Raw genomic sequence first — 14,134 nt, 5'->3', positions numbered from 1 at the left:
TTAAAAGGAAAATTACTTGCATATGAAACCACAAACACCAGCCAAGACACAAAAAGAAAAGGAATAACCCTAAAATCAAAAGTTGAGTCATTAGAAGATGATTCTAATTATAGTTTTTCAGATAATGAAATTATATTTTTTGCTAGAAGATTGAAAAGGCTAATGAGAGGCAAAGGAAAGAGTAAAGGTTCAAGTTCAAAGGAGTACAAAAAGAATTTCAACAAGATCATATGTCATCACTACAAAGAAGCTAATCACTTTAAGTATGACTGTCTTAAACTTAAAGAAGGAGGACAAAATGAAGAAAGACAAGAAGAATATGCTAATGGCATCATGGGAAGATCTTGAGAATGATTCTAATGAAGAAAAAGAATCTGAATACGATGCTCAGGTGTGCTTCATGGCCGACCAAGAATAATTGGAAGAGGTAAATTATTTTGACTTATCTAATGAAGACTTACATTTGATGATTGATGACTTAACTTCTCATCTTAGAAACATTTCAGAAAAATATAATAAATGCACAGCTGATGAAAATTATGCCTTAAGAACAGAAAATGATTTTCTTAAAGAAAAGGTGAAGGAAATCAAAAATGTCTCTGAGTTAGTTGAAGAAAACAGATTTCATAAGTCTGAAATTGAAAAGTTTAAAGGCAAATGTTATGTCAATGCTTCACTTGATCTTATTGTAGAAAATGATAGATTACATAAGGTGATTAGAGGTTCAAATCATGATTTAGCTTAATTTGCACAAAGTTCCAGCAATTTCGACAAATTGCTAGCTAATAAAGACCATTGTTTAAAAAATCTGGTTTGGTTATGTTACCAAAAATGATGTAGTTTTTAAAAAATCGTTTATTAAAACCAAGGCATCAACCTTAAGAACCAAACCCTCATTTGAAAAATCTGGTTTGAGATACTTTAATGAAAGTGATGCAATTTTTGAAAGATCACTTGTTCAAACCAAAGCATCAATTTCAAGAACCAGAAAATTACAAACTTCAAATCACTTTAAAAATCTGCAAAAGAAAATCATTGTCACAATTGCAAAAAAAAAGATGGTCATTCATCTTATCTATGTTTCATTGTTGAAAAAAAGTAGGAAACAAAGTATATGAAGTGGTAAATGACTTCAATGCACTTGGACAACCAATGTGAATTAACATCAAAGAATCCAAATTTATTTGGATACCTAAGATCTCTTGAAATTTTGTGCAGATTTGCCTTGCATAAAAAAAAAGAACATGTGGTGTCTAGATAGTGGATGTTCAAAGTATATGACCGAAAAGTCTACATTCTTCATCAAAATCAACAAGTATGATAGAGGTTTCGTGACTTTCGATGATGATGGAAAGGGTAAGATTATTACTGTTAAAAAAATGAGTAAGAATTTCTCTACTTTCATAGACAATGTTTTCTTGGTTGATGGATTGAAACACAATCTTCTTAGTATTAGTCAATTGTGTGATTTGGGATATTGGGTTACTTTCAAAAAAGTTGAATGCTTGGTCATAAATAAAATTTCTGGTGATATTTTGTTTGTTGCAAAAAAGTACGATAATTTGTATGGTCTAACTTTAGAGGAACTTAGAGATCAAAATGTAGCTTGCTTCACCTCCATAGATTCCGAAAAATGGTTATGGCATAAGAGATTGGGACATGCAAGCATATTTCAAATCTCCAAGCCTATAAAGAAGGAATTAGTTAGAGGTCTTCCTAAAATTAATTTTGATAAATATATCACTTGTGATACCTGTCAAATGGGTAAACAAACCAAAAGTTCTTTCAAGTTAAAGGAAGATATCTCAATTAAAATACCTTTGGAGTTGCTACACATTGATCTTTTCAGTCCCACTAGAACTCAAAGTCTAGGAGACAAACACTATGGTTTGGTTGTGTTTGATGATTACACTAGATTTGGTTGGGTGTTCTTTCTAGCTCACAAGAATGATGCTTTTTCAACTTTTAGTATTTTCTCCAAAAAGGTTCAAAATGAAAAGGATTTAAGAATTGCTTCTATTAGAAGTGATCATGGTAAAAAATTTGTAAATCAACATTTTGAATCATTTTGTAATAAATTAGGTATATAACATAATTTCTCTTGTCCTAGAATCCCATAACAAAATGGTGTTGTGAAAAGAAGAAATAGAAGCCTTCAAAAAATGGCTAGAGAAATAATTTGTGAAAGTGATGTACCTAAATTTCTATGAGTTAAAGCTGTGAGCACAATAAGTTATATTCTAAATAGAACAATAATTAGGAAGTTTTGAAGAAAATTCTTTATGAGCTTTGAAAAGGAACCCCTCTAAATCTTAAATACTTTCATGTCTTTGGATGTAAGTGTTTTGTGTTAAATACAAAAGATAATTTGAAAAAGTTTGATCCAAAGTCGTATGAATGTATTTTTGTTAGATACTCAACTTCTAGCAAAGCCTTTAGAATATTCCACAAAGACTCTAGGTCCGTTGAGGAAACCATACACGTTATATTTTGTGATTCTAATTTTGTTCCAATTATTCTGGAAGATGGTGATGCAGGTAACCAAGTGGAGGACAACATAAGTGAAGCTCAAGATCAAGAAAAATCTAAATCTGTACATCCTATCCCTGAATCTGCTATTGTAGACAATTTGTTGGAGATAATTTTATTTTATCTCCTGCAATTGCTGAATTTTCTGAGAATACTAGTATCAATGAACCAACCATGCCCGATTCTGTTCCTAAATTTCCAAGATCCCGAGAGTGGAGATTTCTAAAGAATTATCCTCAAGAGTTCATCATAGGGGACCCCCTCATAAAGTGTCATCACTAGATCCTCTTCTAGAAGAGCAACAAAAGAAAATAATTTACATTTCTTTCTCAAATTGAGCTCTAAAATATAAATAAAGCTCTTGGTGATCCTTCTTGGATCAAAGCCATGGAAGATGAATTACAACAATTTGAGAAGAATCAAATGTGGACACTTGTACCTAATCCAATTGGGAAGAAGGTGATGAGCACTAAGTGAATTTTTAGGAACAAATTGGGTGAAGATGAAAACATAGCTAGGAACAAGGCAAGATCGGTGACTTAAGGATATGATCAAGAGAAAAGAATAGATTTTGATGAATTCTTTGTACTAGTGGCTCAAATGGAAGCTATAAGGCTTCTCCTTGCATATGTTGCCCATTGTGGTTTTAAACTTTTTCAAATGGATGTGAAATGTGCATTTTTGAATGGTATCATAGATAGAGAAGTATATGTAGCGCAGCCTCCTGGTTTTGAAAATAAAGAATTTCCAAACCATGTTTTCAAGCTTTCAAAAGCACTTTATGGTTTAAGACAAGCTCCAAGAGTTTGGTATGAAAGACTTAGTTCTTTTCTTTTGAATAATGGTTTTCAAAGAGGCACCACCGACACTATTCTCTTTATTAAAATTCTAAGGATTTTTTCATCCTAGTGCAAATTTGTGTTGATGATATAATTTTTGGTTCAGCCAATGTGTCCCTTTGTGCTGATTTTAGCAAACTCATGACAAGTGAATTTGACATGAGCATGATGGGTGAACTTAACGTTTTCCTTGGATTTCAAATTAAATAGACTTTAAATAAAATTTTTGTACATCAAGAAAAGTATGACAAGGAATTAGTTAAGAAATTCGAATTGGAGAATGCCAAGTCCATAAGCACTCCAATGCATTCGAACTCGCGGTTAGAAAAGGATAAAACTGGGAAAGATGTTGCTGAAACTAGGTATAGAGGAATGATAGGTTCTCTTATGTATCTTACATCCTCTAGACCGAAAATTGTACAAAGTGTTGAAGTTTGTTCAAGATTTTAATCACAACCAAAAGAGTCACATCTTCTGCTATTAAAAGAATCATTAGATATGTTCATGGCACATCCAACTTTGGTTTATGGTATTCTAGGTCTGATGATTTTTCTACAGTTGGATATTGTGATATAGATTTTGCTAGAGATAGAGTAGATAGGAGAAGCACTTCAGAAATTTGCTATTTTCTTCGCAACGTATGGTCAAGCAAGAAGCAGTCCCCCGTAGTCCTATTCACTACCAAAGCCGAATACATTGCTACCTCATCTTGTTGTTCCTAATTGTTATTGTTAAAAACTTAGTTAACCAATTACAAATTGAAAGAAGAAAATATTCTCTTATTTTGTGATAACATGAGTGCCATTAATATTTCTAAAAATCTCATTTTGCACTCAAGAACAAAACATATTAAAGTGAGATTTCACTCAATAAGGGAACATGTTCAAAAGGAGAATATTGATATTCAATTTGTTAAATCGGAAGAACAACTGGCTGATATATTCACAAAAACCTTTGGCTAAAGACAAGTTGTGCAAATTAATTAATTAAGAATAAATTTAGGTATACTTTGTTATGAATTTTTGTTTTAATCTTTCTGATGAAGTGTGCGAAATTTTTGTCTCACAGGTCGAAATGAGATATTTTTGGGACACATAACTGAATCCAATAATGAAGTTCAAATTGAAACAAGAACTCAACGACAGTAAGATCTTAAATTCAGAATTTGGTCAAGATCATAACTCCATAAGCAATCCAGAAATTTTTCATATCAAATAATAGCCCTCAGCAAGAATAAAGCAACAACAACAACTATGCAGCATCAACAAACCAAATGAGTACAAAGGCAAGTCATCACCAGCAACAGACGAACCAATTTTAGATAGAAAATCAATCATTCCCAAACAGCAGTAGTAAACAAGACATAACCTAAATCAACTATCCAGTCCAGATTCTCTAACCACCTAATTAACTAAGCATGCATAACTAACTAAACTAAACAAAACAAATTAACTAATTATCCTTAATTAATCAAAAAATGAAATAAAAAGAAACGAAATGGAAACCTGGAAGGGAAATGAAACAAAGAAAGGGAAGGGGAGATGATGGGCTGCAACCACTCCAGCACGGCTGGCCAAGGTCGGCGTCAGAGAGGGAAGGCGGCACAGGGCCGAGAAACAGGGGATATACGCCGTTCTGAGCTTCACTACGATGAAGGAAATGGGGCAATGGGAAGGTGTTGAACTCGAGGGTGTACAAGAGTGGGGTTGCGGTGGCGTGGGGCTGGGTGGTCGAGAGGAGGGGTAGCGCCGCGACTGAGGTGGTGTGGAGGAGCAGAGAAGGGGAAGGGGAGGTGGAGAAAATGAGAGAAAAAAAAGAGAAAATGGGGTGAGGGGGCGGCGGCTCGGTGGTTTCCGGCGGTAAGGAGCGGTGGCAGGTGGTTGTGGGTGATGGTGGTGGTTAAGGGATTTGAAATGGAATGGGAGAAGGAAGAAGGTGAAGAGAGAGACGTTGGAGGGGGTATTGTGTGTGAAGAGAGGTTATAGCTCACACTAAAGGGTTGGGTTTTTTTTTTGCAATTGTGCGTACACATCACGTTCATGCATACACACGGATGGTTGCATGCGTGCGCACGCACATTTTGAAGTGGTGCAACCATGTCTACGCACAGTTGTATGCGTGCGCACGCACGGATGTAACTCTGCGCAACCATGCATACGCATAGTAGTTTGTGCGTACGCACGAGTGCAGGCATGTGAGCTCATTAATTGCAACATGCTGAGGGCAATTTTAGGGCTTTTCAAGCCCAATCCAACTCATTTCTGAAGCTATTTCAAGCCAAATTGAAGAAGGATGAAGGGGGGAGCAATTAGGTTTAGATTTTAACATGTTTTAGGCTAGTTTTTCTAGAGAGAGAAGCTCCCCTTTCTCTCTAGAATTTAGGTTTTCTTAGTTTAATTTCTCTTTAATTTTAATTTTTGATTCTTGTTTTAGTATAGTTTCATTTATGTTTTCATGCTCTCTTGTCTTGATCTTCTTAGTTTCTTTTGTTATTTTCTCAATTTTGTCATTTTTAGTTTATGAACCCTCTTGTTAATTTCAATTTCCTTTAATGCAATTTGATGTTTCTTTATTTATTGTTATTTAATTGAGTTGTTATTATTGTTATCTTGCATTTGGTAGCTTTAGATTTTATTTTTATTGCATTTTAATATGCTTTTATTTTCATGCACACCAAGTGTTTGATAAAATGCTTGGCTTAGTTTTCGTGTAGTTTTTTACACTCTTGGTTTGGAATTGAGGACCTAGGTGACATTGAGTCATTGATGTCCATTCTTGATTGATATATTAGGGTAGTTAGTTGATTTGGTTTCCACTAATGCTAGTCGTTCACTAAGCTAATTAGTGAGTTGGCTAGGACTTGTGGATTGAGACTAATTATGCCTATTTAACTTATCCTCGATGTTAGAGTTGACTAAGTAGGATTGACTCTTCATAATCATCATATATTTGTGGTCAACGGCTAGGATAGGTAACCTTAACTCTCAATCCTTGCCAAGAGGTTTCTTAGCATTTGAATTTTTCATTTAATTTCTATTTTCATTGCTTCAATTGCTTTCCATTTAATTCCTTGCATGCATCTTTATTTTATCGTCATTTACATTTCTTGTCAATTGCTATCTCAACCCTTATTCCCTCATAGCCAATAATAGGACACTTTATTGCAATTCCTAGGAAGAATGACCCGAAGGTTTAAATACTCTCGGTTATTTTGTTTTGATTGTGACGCCTATATTTTAAACTTTAATGTTGGGGATTCAATTACCAGTTTGGACTATGCTATCAACGGAATTGTTTTGTTTAAATTCCAAACCGGCGTAAATCTCTATCATCAAGTTTTTTCATATAGCACTCCAAATGGCTTCAACAACTCTAAAAATTGGGCCAAGAGAGTCCCAAATTCGCGAGCCACATGAGTTTTTAATGAAGTCACGCACTAGGACTTGTGCGTATGCACACTTGATTGTGTGCTTCTCCTTTATTTTCTTCATGAAATCTTCCATTTTGCATACTTTCTTCCACTTCTACCAAACTATCTTTGCCTAATTGACCTGGAATCACTTACAAAATATATCACGGCATCGAATGAAATAAAAGTAGAATTAAAATGATCAATTTAAGCATAAAAATGTATTTTTCACACTTATGATCAAATTAGAGAGAAATCACAAAAGTATGCTATTTTGGTGATTAAGTGTGAGTTTATGTGATGAAATCCGTTCAATTCAAGCAAAAAATTATCATCAAATATGAACTTATCAATTCTCCCACACTTAAACAATAGCATGTCCTCATGCTAACACAAACAAGGAGAATGATCAAAGGGTAAATAACTTATTAAATGCAACTATCTATATGCATGTAAGTATACTAGATACTATCTATATCTATCTATACTGTAGCATCCTATTGATTTGGTAAAAATAAACAATCAAATTTTCAAGCAAGCATATGGACATATAGGGCTAAACAAAGAAATGATTCAATGCAATCACAATCCAAAGAATTGATTCGAAATTCAAAATGAAGCAACTTGCAAGAATGCCTAATAAGAGGTGTGAAAATATAGAATTGAGCAATCGAATCATCACTAGATGTGTATACACTCTAAAAGCTCAATGTTTAGGGTTTAATCACTCAATTCTTCTCTAATCATGCTTTCAAGAATTTGTTCTTCATCTAACAATTAACAAACATATGATGCATGAATGCAAATATCATGAGGACTTCTTAAGGTTGTAATGGGGTCAGAGTTAAGGTGGGATAAATATGGTCAAGTGGACTAATAAATTAGATCTTTGATTAGCTCAAGTATCCCACTCAATCTATACCTACCTACTCACTAAAATGCCTTCTAACTACCCCTTATTTTTTTTTTACACACATTCATGCCTCTTTTTTATCCAAATCCACATATGTATTCCTTATTCATTTTTCTTTCTTTGGGGCAAACTTTGTCCCCTTTTTCTCTTTTTCTTTTTTCAAGATAAATGCATATGGTTAAAGCAAATTGACATATGAATGTGCACCCATTTTCCAAATTTTTCAATGAATATCCAAAATAAAATTTTTTATTTCTTCTACCATTGTTTCCCAAAAATTTTTCCACACTTAAATGACACACACATTAACCTAAGCCAATCAAAGATGCAATTCATGGTAATTTATGATTTTTTTGCTTAAGATTGATGATGTGGTAATAATTAGAATAAAAGGGGATTAAAAAGCTCAAAATTGGCTCACAAAGGTAGATATACGGGTACGGTTATATGGGTGAGTGAATTTAATTTAAAAATGACCTCAATCATGCTAAATGCATTCAAATATCAAACATCAGAAATAAAAAATCAAGCAAAACCAAGATCACAATCATAGAAGGAGCATAACACACAGAATAAAATTGTGGTTGAAATGTGTAACCACACAATTATAGGCTCAACAACTCACAAGGTGTTTTGTTCTATCTCTTTTCTATGTTCCACAAAAATTATTCAAGCAAGTTTGAAAATAATTTTCTAAATCAAATCAACGGAATGGCCTAAAAGAGATTTTTTTGGAAATTTTTGTTGTTTTCATCAAACTTATTTCCTATATACATATATATGATGTGATGGATGTAATTTCAAAAATTTCTAGTTCTTTTCCTAATTTTCAATATGTAAAAACCAATATAAACAATTAGGACAAAATTGAACTAGGTGCTATACTATTCGAAACATCCAATCACAACTTCTATCTATAGCATATATACTAAGCAAAAGCAAAAATGCCAAATGCACTAGTTAGAAATAACTATAAATAAGTTAAGATATATATACCAAAAGAAAGTGCAATGCAATAGTCAAAAGTACTCTAAATATCTACAAGAAACATAATAAAAGAAAATAAAATTAAAGTGTAAAGTGTTCGAAAAAAATTTACGCCCCAAAAATTGTGAATCCTCCCCCACACTGAAGCGTTGCACAGTCTTCCGTGTATGAACACCATCCGAGGAGAATGGCTCTAAAGTACTCCACCTTCAGTTGGTGGATGCGGGGGCTCGGGCTGCTGAAAATTTGCCAAGTCCAATGCAGGCTTGGCATCTCCATCCTCGGCGTCCTCCTCCTCTACTGGCTCCTTGCCTTTACGGCTCATCTTTAAAAAGAATGAATAGAGTATAATTAAAAATCATAAGGCAAGTGGTACAAAAAGGTAAAGGAGGAAGCAAATATAGTATATACTTGGAGCCAAAAGAAAACAAACAAGCATTTAATTGAGGAAGTTTGCATAGTAGTGCGGTATGATAAAAATAAGCCGTGTGCGTATTCCAATTATGCGCGTAGTTAGAATACACACAACGGCCGGTTAAAACAGCATCCACACAATCAAAGAGTAAGCATGAGTTCCTTAATTAAATGGCCTAAGATGCACGGAATGGATGAGCATCAATTAAACACAAGCAAGTTTAGGCAATTACAATACGAGTGAATTGAATTTAGAAAATATTGGATATTGAAATTGTGCAAGTGAAAGTGCGAGATTAATAAAAATTAGCACAACACACAATAACCAATTCAATAATGAAGTCTAGTTATTCATCCTAAAAAAATAATGAAATAATCACATGGATAATGTGCTTGCTACAAAAAGTGACAAGCTTGATAAGAATCAAGTCAAGTAAACTCAAAAAATGTAAAGCATTAACAAGAAACAAGGACCTTGTTATATGATTATAATGATTTAAAACCCATGATGAACAAACAATTCAATTCAATTCACTAATTGCAATATGTACTTGTTAAAAATTTCACCAAATAAGAAATCAAATGTCAATTTTCATATCAATTTAGTGCTAGCAACTCAAGACAATAAACAAGCACATTATTGAAATTTCACTCCAAAAAAACATCATAATAATTCAAAAAGTGCACAATTCTTTATTAGAATGACAAACAAGGATATAGTTCAACACATATGGTAGCTACAACACATGCATTAAACTAAAAGTTCATTTGGGCATTACATCAAACACATGATATGCAGTTCACATATTTAGCAATTTCAAGACAAAATTCAAGCATCAAAAACCCAGAAATCGAAAATTGAACACTTGTAATTCAACCACAACCAATTAAGCAAAACCTAAGCTAGATTAGCAAAGTTGAATAAAGAAAATAAAAATTAAGCAAGCAAATAAACAAAACAAAGAAGGGTAAAACCTAAAACTGAAGAGTTGAAGAATAGAATAGAAGAAGAGGGTGTAATAGTGGCACTTGTGAAAATCACTACGAGGCTCACAGCGGCAGAGCTTTGCTGGAGAAGATGTCGGTGATGCCAGGAAAATAGGGGAGCACACCGGTGAAAGAAGAACAGAAAGAAGAAGAAGAAGAAGAAGAAGAAGAAGAAGAAGAAGAAGAAGAAGAAGAAGAAGAAGAAGAAGAAAAAGGGGTTGGCGGCAGTGCGGCATTGGCAGTGCCGGCAGTGGCGAAGAAGGGTGGGTGGAGAGGGTGTTGTAGTGGACCAGAACGAAGAAGAAAAGGGATTGGGGGTTCTGGCGCGATAGGGTTTTCTTTTGAATTTCTACCCAGATCGACGCCTGTGCGTACGCACAAGGGCCTGTGCATACGTACAATAGGTAAAAATACAGGGGATGCGGATGCATAAGAGTGTGTGAGCGCTCTCAGGTCCCGGCAGGAAGGGTGATAGCGAGTGTGCCCACGCACAAGGCAGTGCGTGCACACAGAAAGCAAAACTTTTTTTAAGAAGGGTCATGTGTGCGTATGCACACACTAGCGTGCGTATGCCCAATGAGAAAAAGAGCTGGGGTCCGAACGCACAAGCAGGTGCAAACGCTCCCGGCAGAAGGTGTGAAAACAAGTGTGCATACGCACAAATGAGTGCGTACGTGCAGATGATAAAAACTGGGGGAAGTGTGTGTGCGTACGCACAATGCTCTGTTTTTCCAAAAATTTTAAAAGTTCTCAGGCATCAAACATGATATCAATCAAAGGTTTTCATCCCCAAAATATATTATTCATAAAAAACACATGATCAAAACTAAAATGCATTAAACCAAGCCTAGATATCAATTAAACTAAACCAACCAAAAGAAACAAAATTCAATGAGCAAAATCTAAAAGGAAAGAGGGGTTAGAAGGGTGTTACCATGGTAGGGTGTCTCTCACCTAGAACTTTGGTTTAAAGTCCTTAAATTGAACTTTTTGAGTGAAGCTTGTGTCAAGGTGGCCTATCCTTCCACTCATCCTTGAGTTGCCACCTATGTTTGCTCTTCCAAAATACTCCGGGATCCCATATTCTAGTTTTCCGGTCATCCTCTTGTTGATCTTTGCTCTTGCATTTGGATGAACAAACTTCCAAATTACCTTTGAAGCACCCCAACACTTTTCGAAATTCACTCAATTGCACTTTGCACCATCTTTCCACTCCAAATCTTGGATTGGCTTCTTTGATAAGCTTTGGATTCTTGTGGCAACCGACATCCGATCCTTCACCATTTAACACTCTAAGAAGGATCTTAAGTTGGTGATCCGTTTTCAAGATAACAAATTGATGTGGGCCTATGAAGCTCATTGAGAAAATTGTTACTCACTCAAATTGCTCTTGGAGTGGAGTCATTCTCTTGGACTCTTGCATGAATACTTCTACTTCTTGGGTGTCGACCTCTTTCTCACCACCCTTTTCTAGCTCTGCCTCACCAACCTCCTCTAAGTTTTTTCCACTATCATTCAATCTATACTTAGGGGGTTGTGTGAAATCTATTTCCATATCTCTCTCAAACTCAAATGGGAAAAGTTCATCAAGACCATTGAGGGGATTGACCAAGGTGGACAAAAAATCATTGATGATAGAATCCACTTCTTGATTAGTTTTTCGCAATTCTCCATTTACCTCTTCCGGTTCAATTGTTTTACCTTTCTCCTCTTGTGACTCAAACCTTAACTCCACTTCTTCTCTCTTAGACTCCATGTTCTTCTCCTCACTACACTCCTTAGTTGATTCTCCACATTTCTCAAGGGGGATGTCTTGATTGCTTGAGCGTAGTAGGGCTAAGCGGTTCACCACTTCAGCTATGGTAGCCATGAACTCTCCTTGCCTCTTTTGGAATTCTCCTTGTTCTTGGAGAAAGGCTTAAAGGTCTTATTATTTTGGGGCAAGGGTTGGAGAACTTCACATTTAGGTGAAAGAGAGGGTTCAATGGTTGGGAAAAAGGTTGTATAGTTGGAAGGTGTGTTATGTGGGTGAGTGTATTGAGGTGGTGCGTAAGGAGGTGATGATTCATATGGTTGGTGACAAGGTATATAAACATTCAGATTCCATGGAGGTGGATGGTGTGGTGCTTGAAAGTTTGGTGGTTGAGGGTTGTGTAGAGGGTACCATTCATATCTTTAGGTTTGGTATGCACATTGGGGAGGATTTGGCTCATTATAACATGGGGGAGGTGGTTTCCATGAGTGTTGCTCATATGCATACGATTTTTCCCTCAATTGATTCTCCCACTCCATGATGCAATCGAAATTTGAAGTCATCATACCCTACAATATGATCACAACCAATATCTAAGCAACAAGGGTGATAACTCATAGAGAAAATAGAAAATAAAAGCAAAATACTGAAATAAACAAGAAAACAAACACTTAAGTATAAACAAAAACAACCAAGCAACCAAAAAGTACGCTATTTATACTATTGAAATATTTACAACAACAAAAAATATGACACCAATTGCATAAGTCTCCGGCAACGGCGCCAAAAACTTGATGAAGTCGGAATTGTGCTGTTCGGAAATTTAGACAAAACAATTTCGTTGATAGCATAGTCCAAACCGGCAATCGAATCTCCAACATCAAAGTTTAAAATATAGGTTGTCACAAAGCAAACCAATATAAAAAAGACCGAGAGTATTGAACCTCGGGTCGTTCTCCCTAAGAATTGCAATAAAGTGCTCAATTATTGGCTATGAGGAAGAGAGGTTTTGATGCCAATTGGCAAGAAAATTAAAGTGCAAGAAATTAAACAAGCATGCAAGGAATTAAATGAAAAGCAATTAAAGCAACAAAAATGGAATTCAAAGTGGCAAAAAGGAACTCTTGGCAAGGGTTGGAAATTAAGGATTCATATCCTAATCATAGACCACAGACATGGTAATTGCGTAGAATTAATCCCAATTAGTCAATCCTAACATCGAGAATAAGTCAAAAGGGCATAATTGATCTCAATCCACAAGTCCTAATCAACTCACTAATTAACTTAGTGAAATAATAGCATTAGTAGAAACTAAACCAACTAACAATCCTAACACAATATCGAATGGACATCTATGACTCAAAGTCACCTAATTATCCAGGCAAGAGTGTGAAAAATTATGCAAAAACTATAAGAAACATTTTATCAAACACCTATCATGCATAAAAGAGAAATAATGATAAATTGCCATAAAAATAAAATCTACACTACCAATTGCATGAGAATAATAATAATAATAATAACTCAAATAAGCATTAAAGAAAGATAAAGTATCAAAATTGCATTAATGAAACCAAAAAAGACAAGTGTTCATAAACTAAAAATGGCAAAATTGAGAAAATAACAAAAAAAATTAAGAAGATCAAGGTAAGAGAACATGAAAACATAAATGAAACAATTCTAAAACAAGAATTAAAGACAAAAATTAAAGAAAATTAAACTAAGGACCCTAAATTCTAGAGAGAAGAGGGAGCTTCTCTCTCTAGGAAAACTAGCCTAAAACATGTTAAAACCTAAACCTAATTGCTCCCTCCTTCATCCCTCCTTAATTTGGCTTCAAATAGCTTTAGAAATGAGTTGAATTGGGCTTGGAAAGCCCTAAAAATCGTCCCCAGCGTGTTGCAATTAATGAGCTCACGTGCCTACACTCGTGCGTACGCACAACCTACCATGCGTACGCACGGTTGCACAATTTCAAAACGTGCGTACGCATGGATGCTGAAAGCTTCCAAATTTCTTTTCTTCATAATTTCTTTTCTTTTGCATGCTTTTTTCTTATTTCTTCAATTCATACTTGCCTTGAAAACCTGAAATCACTCAACAAATACATCAAGGCATCAAATGAAATTAAAGTGAATAAAATTTAGCAATTATAAAGCCTAAAAAGCATGTTTTCACTTTCAAGCACAATTTAAAAAAAATTATAAAACTATACTATTTCAATAGATAAATCTAAGAAAAGTCAATAAAATCTACCTAATCAAAATAAATAATTAAATACCATAAAATATGAATTCATCCAT

At 34.8% G+C, this 14,134-nt stretch overlaps 1 protein-coding gene across 1 annotated transcript in view; it reads left to right on the top strand.

Moving 5' to 3' along the window:
• The window catches only part of LOC107610034 (protein JINGUBANG-like), a 27,880-nt gene continuing 14,011 nt past the window's right edge, over positions 266-14,134 (top strand). The window contains exon 1 of the mRNA XM_016312105.2: positions 266-391. Coding sequence (XP_016167591.1) covers positions 266-391 — 126 coding nt within the window. The remainder of the gene's footprint in view (positions 392-14,134) is intronic.

Source organism: Arachis ipaensis, chromosome B01, assembly GCF_000816755.2.
Source record: "Arachis ipaensis cultivar K30076 chromosome B01, Araip1.1, whole genome shotgun sequence".
Lineage (NCBI taxonomy): Eukaryota > Viridiplantae > Streptophyta > Magnoliopsida > Fabales > Fabaceae > Arachis > Arachis ipaensis.
The sequence above is the reverse complement of the archived record's forward strand: the minus strand, read 5'-3'. Positions and strand labels throughout refer to the sequence as shown.